At 36.2% G+C, this 12,347-nt stretch overlaps 2 protein-coding genes across 2 annotated transcripts; both read left to right on the forward strand.

The window, feature by feature from the left end:
• The first annotated feature begins 347 nt into the window (after nt 1–347).
• On the forward strand, nt 348–4,738 carry LOC102612408 (cell division cycle protein 48 homolog). The gene is made up of 9 exons (XM_006487976.3): nt 348–494; nt 594–759; nt 1,214–1,442; nt 1,558–2,324; nt 2,560–2,781; nt 2,926–2,997; nt 3,242–3,523; nt 3,784–4,143; nt 4,260–4,738. The coding sequence occupies exons 1-9, from the start codon at nt 466–468 to the stop codon at nt 4,554–4,556; spliced, it is 2,424 nt and encodes an 807-aa protein (XP_006488039.1). The 5' UTR covers nt 348–465; the 3' UTR covers nt 4,557–4,738.
• A 4,222-nt stretch (nt 4,739–8,960) lies between these two features.
• On the forward strand, nt 8,961–12,140 carry LOC102612708 (hypothetical protein). The gene is made up of 4 exons (XM_006487977.3): nt 8,961–9,137; nt 10,485–10,696; nt 11,571–11,719; nt 11,802–12,140. The coding sequence occupies exons 1-4, from the start codon at nt 9,092–9,094 to the stop codon at nt 11,887–11,889; spliced, it is 495 nt and encodes a 164-aa protein (XP_006488040.1). The 5' UTR covers nt 8,961–9,091; the 3' UTR covers nt 11,890–12,140.
• Nucleotides 12,141–12,347: the final 207 nt, after the last annotated feature.

A 12,347-nucleotide genomic window follows, 5' to 3' on the forward strand; every position in this document is an offset into this window, starting at 1 on the left:
GTTTGATTAAAAAAAAGAAAAGAAAAGAAAAGAAATTGTAGTAGTTAATTATATAATGGTAAATAAGATGGACACAGAATAAAATTTAAGAACTTTTAATTTTACCTTCTTCTTTTTTGCCCTTTTTGAGTGCGAGCAAATTGCATTAATCACAGGTTAAATTGGTCAAAATTATTTGGTGAGTCAACTCAAATGCAACAATAAGACGACAGTCGACAGCATCGTTTACAAAATTTAACTTTATTCATTTAAACACATTCAGAAAATTTGGATATTTACCTAATAGATTTAGTTACCTTGGGTAATTAGGTAAAAAACAAGTCCTTTTTCTTGTCAAACAAGACAGGATAAAAAAAACAGCTATAAAAAAGCCCAACAACCCCACCCGCGCAACAATTACCAGTTTCACTATTTCCATACCCTTCAAAATATCTTTGCTTTCGCCCTCTTCTCTCGAGCACAACCATGTCTCACCCAGCTGAATCGTCCGACGCGTGAGTCGACTCACTAATTAACTCATTGTCTTTTCCTCCCCCTGCCCTCTCTTTCTCTAAAATCAATTGAATCTGACGGTTCACTGTTTTTCCTTACAGGAATTCCGGGAAAAAGGACTACTCCACGGCGATTCTGGAGAGGAAAAAATCGCCGAATCGGCTGGTCGTTGACGAGGCGATCAACGATGACAACTCTGTCGTCGGCTTGCACCCTGACACCATGGACAAGCTCCAGATTTTCCGCGGCGACACCATTCTCATCAAAGTACGATCTCGCCTCTCTCTCTCTCTCTCAGTTTTCTTCATATATATTTTCTTTAACGTATTTGATGAGTTTTATTTCCTATTGCCATAGGATTATTACTATCATAATTATTTTTATTTATTTATTTGGTTATTGCCTCGTGCTAGTCAAGAGACCTAGGGTTTTGACTTAGCTCGGTGATTATGATTCGTCTTAAGCTGTTGGTGTTAGTTATTAATTACTTTATTTTATTTAGCATTAATTGATCATTTTATTTGCTGACTGGTTAGTAGACTTGAGTTGGATGATTGGAAATCCTATTCGGTAATCTTGCCCGTGTGGCTTTGTTACTCCCTTTGAGGGTTTGCTTAAAGTGCGCATAGGGGTTCATGTGCTGTGTTACGACTTGTATTGATTTTGGTTTTGTTTATTACTTATTGCTTTGTGTGTTTCTTTCTGGTGATTTGGTTCGTAGGGAAAGAAAAGGAAGGACACTATCTGCATTGCTCTTGCTGATGACACATGTGAGCAGCCTAAGATAAGGATGAACAAGGTTGTTCGGTCGAATCTTAGGGTTCGACTTGGTGATGTTGTATCTGTGCACCAGTGCCCAGATGTGAAGTATGGAAAGCGTGTTCACATTCTGCCAATTGATGATACCATCGAAGGTGTTACCGGAAATCTGTTTGATGCATTCTTGAGACGTGAGCTTCTGACCTGATCTGTATATTAGTTTTGCAACATTTGTTGATTTCTCTACTTAGTTTCTTTTGGTGTGGTATGATGCTGATTCCATGCATGTCATGGATGTTTTTGCAGCTTATTTCACGGAAGCTTATCGCCCTGTGAGGAAAGGAGATTTATTCCTTGTCAGAGGAGGAATGAGAAGCGTAGAGTTCAAGGTTATCGAGACTGATCCAGGGGAGTATTGTGTAGTTGCTCCAGACACAGAAATTTTCTGTGAGGGGGAACCTATAAAGAGGGAGGATGAGGATAGGTTGGATGAAGTTGGTTATGATGATGTTGGTGGAGTCAGGAAACAGATGGCTCAGATTCGTGAGCTAGTGGAGCTGCCTCTGAGGCATCCTCAACTCTTTAAATCAATTGGTGTTAAACCACCCAAAGGAATCTTACTTTATGGTCCCCCAGGTTCGGGAAAGACGTTGATAGCCAGAGCTGTGGCTAATGAAACTGGTGCATTCTTCTTTTGTATCAATGGGCCAGAGATCATGTCCAAATTGGCTGGAGAGAGTGAAAGCAATCTCAGGAAAGCCTTTGAAGAAGCAGAGAAGAATGCTCCATCAATCATCTTTATTGATGAAATTGATTCAATTGCCCCCAAGCGTGAGAAGACACATGGTGAGGTTGAACGAAGAATTGTTTCACAGCTTTTAACTCTTATGGATGGTCTGAAATCCCGTGCCCATGTCATTGTTATTGGAGCTACTAACAGACCAAATAGTATTGACCCTGCTTTGAGAAGGTTTGGTAGATTTGATAGGGAGATAGATATTGGCGTTCCAGATGAAGTTGGGCGGCTTGAAGTTCTCCGCATCCATACCAAGAACATGAAGCTGTCTGATGATGTAAGTTGCACTTTTTCTCTGCTTTCCCCCAGTACAGAATTGATTCGTCTGAGTCATTTAGGTGGATTTGAGTTCTTTTATCATCTTGAATCCAGCTTCTCCAACCTATTTTAACTCTGAAATTTATTGATAATTGATCAGTTTTATGATGATTCTATTATTGGTTGTGTGTGATTCCGGTCGGTGGCTGTTTTTTAGCTTTTGTTAAAGTAATCAATTCAACTTGGTTCTGCAGGTTGATTTAGAAAGGATTGCAAAAGATACACATGGTTATGTTGGTGCTGACCTTGCTGCTCTTTGTACCGAAGCTGCACTGCAATGCATCAGGGAGAAGATGGATGTGATTGACTTGGAAGATGAAACCATCGATGCTGAGATTCTTAATTCCATGGCTGTTTCAAATGAGCACTTCCAAACTGCACTTGGGACAAGCAACCCCTCTGCTCTGCGTGAAACTGTAAGTTTGTTTTGGGGAAATTTATTATGCCTAGAATTGCTTCTCTTTTAAAGTAGGAAAATCTTAGTTACTGTGTAGTACTGACAAATATTTGCAATTGTGATCTAACTCCATTTTGCCCCCTTTTTTTTTTTTGACTGGCAGGTTGTGGAAGTTCCCAATGTCAGCTGGGAGGACATTGGAGGCCTTGAGAATGTTAAGCGGGAGCTTCAAGAGGTAATAATCATTGTTGGATTAGGGTTTATGTGGCTACATTTTCTGTTTTCTTTTTTCAGAAACATGTTTACAAGAATGACGATACAGAAATTTCTATTTTGAAACAGTGCTAAACAAATCTTTTAACTGTTTAACATGGAGTGATTGTGCTCGTAGTATAGTTTTTCTTACGTCTTATTTCTTCCCTGAACTGCTAGCTAACTTTTTTCTTTTTTCCCTTTCTTTTTTTAACCCGCCTCCGTAGACTGTTCAATATCCAGTGGAGCATCCAGAGAAGTTTGAGAAATTTGGCATGTCACCTTCAAAAGGTGTCCTTTTCTATGGTCCCCCTGGATGTGGGAAAACTTTACTGGCCAAGGCAATTGCAAATGAATGCCAGGCAAACTTCATCAGTGTCAAAGGCCCTGAGCTGCTCACAATGTGGTTTGGTGAGAGTGAAGCCAATGTTCGAGAAATATTTGACAAGGCACGACAATCTGCCCCATGTGTTCTTTTCTTTGATGAGCTGGACTCTATTGCAACTCAGGTAACTTCTTTGTTGGTTCTCAATTTCTAGTTTCTGCATATTCATCTACTTTTGTATATTAAAAGTTGAGATCTGTGCAGGAAGAAATATGATTACCACTAAAATATGAAGAAACATGATTACTACTAAAACTTTTTTTAGTTTACAATGAAATACTGAAATAAATAACTCCCTATTGTGCTTCTACTTTGCACATGTTCCCTTTCCTATTGATCATTGAACTTGATTTTGGATTAAATAATTCTTTCTTAATGTTATAGAGAGGAAGCAGTGTGGGGGATGCAGGCGGTGCCGCTGATCGGGTTTTGAATCAACTTCTAACTGAAATGGATGGCATGTCAGCTAAAAAAACTGTTTTCATTATAGGGGCGACAAACAGACCTGACATTATTGACCCTGCCCTTTTGCGGCCAGGTCGACTTGACCAGTTAATTTATATTCCTCTCCCAGATGAAGATTCACGCCACCAGATCTTTAAAGCCTGTTTGAGAAAGTCACCAGTCTCAAAAGATGTTGATCTGAGAGCGTTGGCCAAGTATACTCAAGGCTTCAGTGGGGCTGACATCACAGAGATTTGCCAACGAGCTTGCAAGTATGCCATTAGGGAAAATATAGAAAAGGTATGAGCTTATGGACCAGCCTTCTTGATTTAAATTCGTGTTTTGTAGTCAAAATAATAATATTAGGTTTGATGGCGAGTTTGCCAAATAGTTAATGTAATTTGATACTGTTTTAGGATATCGAGAGGGAGAGGAGAAGAAGGGACAATCCTGAGGCAATGGATGAGGATGCTGCCGAGGATGAAGTGTCAGAGATTAAGGCTGCTCATTTCGAGGAGTCCATGAAGTTTGCTCGAAGGAGTGTCAGTGATGCTGATATCCGCAAATATCAGGCATTTGCTCAGACGCTGCAGCAGTCCCGCGGTATTGGATCTGAATTTAGGTTTGCAGAGGCAGGAACTGGGGCTACGACTGGTGCTGATCCGTTTTCAACCTCTGCTGGTGGGGCTGATGACGATGATCTGTATAGTTAGATTTTACTTTCCTTAAATTAAGAGACCATTCTGTCTTTAGCTTTTACCACATCAAACTCAGTTCTGACTTTGAGCTGGGGGTAGGTTTCCGGGCCAACGTTATTGCTTTTCAAAATGTTTTAAAGATATTGTTGTTATTTATCATTAATAACTTGCAATGAAAATTCAGAAGTTCATCGGGATTTTATGTTTGAACAAGCAGTATCTTTTTATGTTACTAACAGGAATTTTAATTATTCGTTTTGAATTGTGTTGCGTAGTCTATAAAATAAAGCCGTGCGTTACTCAGGTTTAGCATCAGCTTGAGGGGTAATTTAGTTAGGAGTTACTTGTACAGGAATGTCCTTGTCATGTTGCAAAAATTAGGCTGAGGCTTTTGTTACCAGAGTCAGTATCTGATTTGGAGCCATACCGATTACACTAGCAATTGTCGCCATTGTGATGTTTTTGTTTGTTTTCACGATTAATCTTAGGAGCCTAAATTTCAGAGACATAATATTAATTGGTGTTAAAGCGCTTTAGGTTTTGGCCAGCAGAGAAGCCAATTAGCCATTGCGGATAGCAAGCGAGCACCATATACTTCTTTTAACTTATATTGTATTTGAGCCTCGTATTTATGCCGATAGATGTCCAAGCAAGCGTGGTTGGGTAGCATAATTAGAACCTTAAAATGTATCATGACCTGTCATGTTCACGAAAACTATCACGAGTATCTTGAAAGTTTGTGAATGGTTATGTGATACTTTATAGATTTTTTTGATATTGGGAAAAGGATCGTCCATCTTATTACACATGTAGCTCTATCAAATCAAAAGAAAACCTGTTTGTACAATATCTCTATGATAATAAGTTATAGAAGCTATGAATGCCAGTCGATTCAATGGGCAAAAAACCCTTTGGGTTAATAACATTTAGTTGTGATCATGTTACTTGAAAAAGGAAAAATTACGGGGAAGAAACAGTCTATAGAGCAACAAAGTTTTACGGTTCGCTCAGATGGCACAATAATAAATAAGGCAGGGCTAATACAAATTTGCTGAGTTCACATGCTTTTCAAGGAAACCCTGCTGGTCATTTATGAGTCTCGAATTTATGTGAATAGTAAATGACCAACAGAAGTTACCAAATATATATATATATATATTATGAGTACTGATAGAATTGGAGTAAAGCGGGTTCTACAGATTTGAATACAATGCGATCCGATTCATTTATTATGCAATACGCTTCATCCTACACACATCGACTACTTAATTTGGTTTAAATTTTAGTAAGTTCAATAGAAAATACAAAACAATTTGTATTGGATTGAGTTTCATTTTAAATTTGCCAAATTACATGTCCATCGATGATTATATAGAGATTGATAGATTTTAAGAAAACAGTACACTATATGTATATATAAAATCGTGGCTGTACGTGTAACCGATATTTCATGAATTTTGTTGCATATAGAAGCATCATTCATAAATAGTGCACAATGCCAAAAAACAATATATATATTAACTCAATTCCTCATCCATACATATTAATAGATAAATCTCCTGATGATTAAGAAAAAAAAATTAAAAAGAGATTAAACTTGCCATAAACTTGGATAAAAAAGAACATATACATATAGGACATATAGAATATTGATTAGTAATTTTGTCTTGGGAGTGTGAACAAAACATGCATCATGGCTTTGGTTTATTAGAACACCCACCAAGAGTCTGAGAGTTCACAAAACGGCTTGGAGCGGATGCACGCCTAAACCCTTTTGGCATGCAATTTTTCACTTGTTTGGCATGAAACACCCCGTGCTTCTGCATCCATAGAGGCTTCATTTTCATGTAATCTTCCGATAACGGCCTCATCGTGCTCGGAACACTCGACGGCGGGATGCTGCGTCCGGCCATCGAAACATGAAAACATGACAGTAATAATATTAATAGAAAGAAATCGATGACCCTCATCATATCGTAATATTTTGAGACAGACGTTTTTGTTACAATTATAATGTAATGTGGTCGTTTTGAGATATCTCAAATTGAGGGTGCATGAAGGGCTTTATATAGTGGCGGGTTAATTAAATAAGCTCGTGAGTAGCTGAATAAAGGCATGCATGCAGATATGGAATAGTAAAATGACAACACAGCTCATTTCTTGCTAGCGTTATTATATCTTTGGAGGTGTGGTGGTGTGGTGAGTTTGGTGAGGTGGGTGCTCCTTTTCGCTGTGACCAAAAGTGATGATGCCCGTGATGTTTTGTTAATTTCATTTATATATGCAGATGCTCCAAAATCTTTGCATTACAACATATAACAAGTATTTATCTTTACCTGTGATTTTCACATTGGAATTTGTTCATGTATATTACTGCAGATGTATTTATTGCTCAAATTTAAAATCCTGGTTTAGGTCTTGTCATTATTTAAGCTCGTTATAATATCATCTTCCGCACTCGCCCGCCCATTTGCCTCTCTTTAAAGCTGTTGGGTCCTGATTCTTAATTGAAGAAGCTAGCTAGAAAAATGTACACACTGCTGCATGCATTCAAATTCAAATTCAACGAGCTAGAAAGCTGATAGTGAGCATCAACGTTACTTCTTTAATGCCACTTAAAATGGTAGAGATCTAGATAAACTAATAATACATAAAAGACTCTAATATATGGTAACAATTGATTGAATGCATCAATGAGAAAGCAATTGGTTAGCAGAATCACGTTGGAAAATTAACCAAATCTGTACATTCTTTAATGGTCTAATTTTATTTGATTAAATTTGCTGCCGCCTTCTGTGGTTTTGCATTTAACTACATTCTGCATAAGAGTCATGAGCAATGGAGGGTTGCAGTGGGTGGCTGCCGCTCGCCTTCAATAAGAGAATTAAGACCAAAGATATTACGTACGGTCACTTGTATTCTTCTAACATTTAATCTCAAATGGAAAAAGGTCTAAAAGATTTCACTAAATATGCGCCCTCCACAGTGGCGGAGTCAGAAATTTGATCTGCGGCACACAGGCTCAAAACAATATTATCGTTTAAAAAATAATAATAATAAGTGCCAAATTCTGAACTTCATTGAAATATAAGAGAAATAAGTTACAAGGAAATCTCATATGAAAAATCGGATTGATGGAGAGTGAAAAAGAGGTTATAATCAAACGATTAAAAATTATTTATAGAGTAGATAAAAGCGACGAAAAGAAGTTCAAAATTTTCATTGAAAAAGGTTGGTGCCAGTTATTTAAAATTATTATCCACAGTTTAAAATTGTTATCTTCATCTACCCAATAATTAAACTTATTATATGGGGTATCTAGAAGTGAATGATGAACCTCAATCAATCAATTTTTTTTCTTTTTTCCTCTTTTGCTTCATTGATAAACTTATATAAATGAGAAAAAAAAAATTTCATGAAGCTATTAAAGCAGGGAAACTTCTGGCTCGCACTCTGTCAAGGTTATTAAATCTGGAGCGTAACATTTACTGCATTCCATTGCTTTTATTTATTGCATTTATTTAATTTTTTTCATGTGTTTGCTTGAAGGTGGGCGAATATCAACTGCATCATCCACCTCAAAGTTCCACATGTAAAGAGCATCATAATCAACTCAGCAATATTACGATTTATTTATTTATTTTTGGTTTTTGTTGGGGGGGGGATTACATATACAATAGTTACTTAATCCTTATTTCCATATTATGAATTTATGAATAGCCTTTGCTTTGACAGTAGACCTGATTGAAATAATTGAATAATAATATTCCTTTGTACTTAAACTGTAAAATCATGTGTTATGGGGAGAAGTTATGACGCTATGATGTGTTCGAAAATTATTAAATGGCGAGGGAGTCGGAGGGGAGGATTGAAAATATTTCTCACACTTATAAACTGACTACCAATATTTTCTACAAGTAATATGGGATAATATTGAGAGTTTTCACATAATACAATCAGTTGAAATAATCTTTTATAAGTGCGTTTGGGAATGCAGTTGGGCAGCTGTAACTTACAGTATTAAAGTATTTAGTAAACATTAACTGTTGTAATTTGAAAGTTATATTAAAATGATTTTTCACTTGCATGATGAAAGATCTCTTATATCTTTAATAATTTTATCAAAATTAATATTTATTATATATTATTAATTTTTATTTAATAGTTATAATTTTTTTCTACAGTAACTATAACTTAAAAACTACAATACCTCAATCTTAAATAGTACCTATGTATTTTTACACAAACCGGTGTTATCTGCCCGAAGTAATATTGTGGACGAATCTAATACAAGTGGTGAATATGAAGACATATTTGATATAATTACACAGTATAAGGACTAATTTGATAATTTGCCCTTTTGAAACCGTTAACTTTTTTAAGGGGCGAATGTGAGAAATTCCCTGGCAGTAACGATTAGGAGGACCCTTTTTTGCCCTTTTGATTAGAACGATAAGGGAACTTCAAAAACTAGCAACACAGTTTATGTTGTGTTCGTAGTGTTAGAAAAATATAACTACACATAGACAGGGGACAAAGACCCTTTTCGAATGGAGCTCGCGCTGCAGTCTCTGTCTTCTGCTTCATTCTCTATCAGTAAGTTAATAAAAATATAATCAATCTTTTTAATTTTTTTTTTCATGTGAACGTAACAGATGCAATAAACTGAAGGTAGTTAGTTGATGCAAACGTATAAAACTAAGAGAAAAAATTGGCATTAATAATGGGAAGTGCAAGTTGGAGTTTTATGGGGAGGTTTTTAATGTGCCTATTTGTATTTTAAAGAGTCATTTAGAGATGGGTTTTTATTTATTTGGTAAAACTACCATATACAACTAACTCATTATAGTCTTTATGGTGAAAGGTTTGTGTTTTAGTGGAGTTAAGGTCTTAATTAAGATGAGGACTGTTGCTAGTTGTCTTGTGTTTTTGAAACAAATTAGAGTGGTTGTGGGTGGTCAAGGGATCTGTAGAAATAGGGGGGACACAAGAATTAATGTTGATTAAAGATGAGAGCTTCGTTGAACTACTAGTAATTGGATGGGTCAATTTAATGCTTTGATCGGTTTTTGTAATTGTGATTTTTGGTATGCTTGTACGGGGAAGAAAACTATTTTCTTGGATATGCTTTGATATCAGTGAAATGTTTTGCTTTTCTGCTAATATGGGGTTTCGGATTTTCTATTTGGGCAAGGCTTCTTGTTATTTTCATGCAGGAAATAGAACAGAAAGATCCTCCATTTGTGACTTAAACACTAATTTTTGCTTAATCTCTTATCTTAATGCTTGATTGGCTGTCTGTGTGGGTTCAGCCGCTGCATTATGACTTATGTTTCTGGATTTGCCTTGAAATTGGAAGATATTGATGGTTTTAACTAGTGTTGGAAAGTGCATTTTCCTTGATCCTTAATGAAACATTGTTGTGAATGTGATCATATGAGATCAAGATTGATTATCTACGTTGTGACTGAGACACAAAATTTGAGGAATTTGAAGCCTAGATGAACGATAGCATTCACATTGAAGTTTGAACAAATACTTAATAGAATGGTTGGGGTTTAGTGAAAGGAAACACTTGGAATCATAGAAAATGCTTAAAAATTTTGAAAAATTGATCTTTCATTCAAAAAATTCATTTTGTTTTACTATCTGTTATATGTTTCTCTATCCTAGTGGACTGATGGATTGCTTAACTGCTTTCTTTGGGCCAGAGTGGCATCCAGTTTCTCTATGGATGAATCGATTTCTAATATGTCCATTAGAATAAGTTATTTTTCTTTCTAATAACTGGACTTGTGTTTATGTATATGGGATGGGGCGATGGGCCTTCCTTTATGCTCATGCATTTATTATTATTCTTATATCGTACAATATAGTAAATTCAAAATACACTGTTATGGGATGGTGGTTGCTCTGGCTGATCTTTACCTTGATGCTGTGAAGTCACTAGGGACTTGAAACTGAGAGTTTGTACTGGGTTGCATGGTAAAGCTTTTTCTTCAATTGACATAAAATCACAGGAACAAGAAAGAAAGTTGCCTACAGTATCTTCTGCTTTACCAGAAACAGCTGCTTCTGTGGCAATTGCTGCCACAGTTGTTGGTGCAGCAGCTACCTTGCTTGTGAGGAGAACAAAAGGTTCTGAGGAGACTGAGGTGCGATATTTATTTATGATGACACATAAAATTTACATCTTTACAAAGAATCATACACATTAAGGTATATGAATATATAATGTTTGCTGAATTGCTGTATCACGACTGTTTGAGAAGGTTTCTTTGATTTTTTTCCTTTCGCATAGGGAAAGAAGGATAAATATATGGCCTATGTGTTGTTTTGCAGAAATACAAAAGAAATAATACCGCTAACTGAAGTAGTTGTCTTACAATTAGTCGGACCTTAATTTTGTATTATATGTTAAATAACTACAAGCTGCAGTTACTAGACTATTAACTTTATCCAGACTATGGGATATCATTGACACATTATATTATTTATTGTAACATAACTACTTTTTGTTATATTAGTTATGAGGATTGAAATCTCCTTTCCTCTGCTAACTGTAAATTTATAAATATAAATAGGAAAAACCGGCAAAGAATGTCCAGATGGACTTGAATAGGATCCATGAGTGACCTCTTGAGCACGTGCAAAACCAAGTTAGAGACAGGGATGTGGTTACAAAAATCAGTGAACAGCATGTTTCCAGTAGTATTATGTTTTTAAAGAGTTTAATTGTGACATAGAGATTAGAAGTTTTTAATTTCTCAACATCTCATTTTGTTAAATCCTTTTCTCTCTTCTGTCATTCTTTTCAAATAAGTATTTTATGGGAACACTAAAGTGCTTAGAAAAGAAAATGAAAGAACAAAATGTTAACATTCTGTTCTGTTTCAAGGACAACACCCCACAAGAGAGGGGGGGGGGGGGGGGATCTGTTTCTATAGCATCTATAGTTATAGCTATTTATTTTCTTTTTCCAAATGCCCTGAGCTTTCAGTAAGATGGAAATCCTTCTTCAAAATGCAGATTCCTCTTAAAACATGTGAAGATTGTGGTGGCTCGGGTATATGCCCTGAATGCAAGGGCGAAGGATTTGTGCTTAAAAAACTGTCTGAGGAAACTGCCGAGAGGGCAAGGCTGACCGCAAAGAACATGGCCACTCGATATACTGCAGGGTAAAAATTTCCCTTTCATCTCTCTCGCTCAGTTTCTAGTCTATCAATGTTAGAATTCACCTGATGAACTGAACTATATCAGGCTTCCCAAGAAATGGAGCTACTGTACAAAGTGCTCTTCTTCACGATCCTGTGCTACTTGTGGCGGTCGTGGGAAGTTAAGCTTGTAGGTTTTCTCATTTTCTGCTTCTAATTGAGATTGGTGATTTTATATGCATTCTTACTGCATTACATAATACACTGTACTTCAATTTATGTGCAAAGTATTATGCTCATGTATATTTTCGTTGTAACTGGCTAACTGCAGTGCTCTTTTGAATATAGTTAAATTTCATCAAATTGATGTGTACATAATAATGTTATCATTGGCCTTTTCTCATTGCAATATTACAAAAATCTCAACTTCGAGTTCTTTTGCTAATATCATTTCCCGTATATTCATTTTTTGTGTTCCAATCCTCGCATCATTGGTTTGTACAGGTCAAGAAAGTACTTTTACTAGTTCCTCTTGTTGTATATGTTACAGCAATAGCAAGTTTTTTGTTACATTTGCAGCGTGTTTATTACAATTCTCAAGTTTTGTGTTACTCATCACAACTTGTGTCTAAATGCAAGCTTGTGAGTTGTG

Source organism: Citrus sinensis, chromosome 8 (assembly GCF_022201045.2).
Source record: "Citrus sinensis cultivar Valencia sweet orange chromosome 8, DVS_A1.0, whole genome shotgun sequence".
NCBI classification, from domain to species: Eukaryota; Viridiplantae; Streptophyta; class Magnoliopsida; order Sapindales; family Rutaceae; genus Citrus; species Citrus sinensis.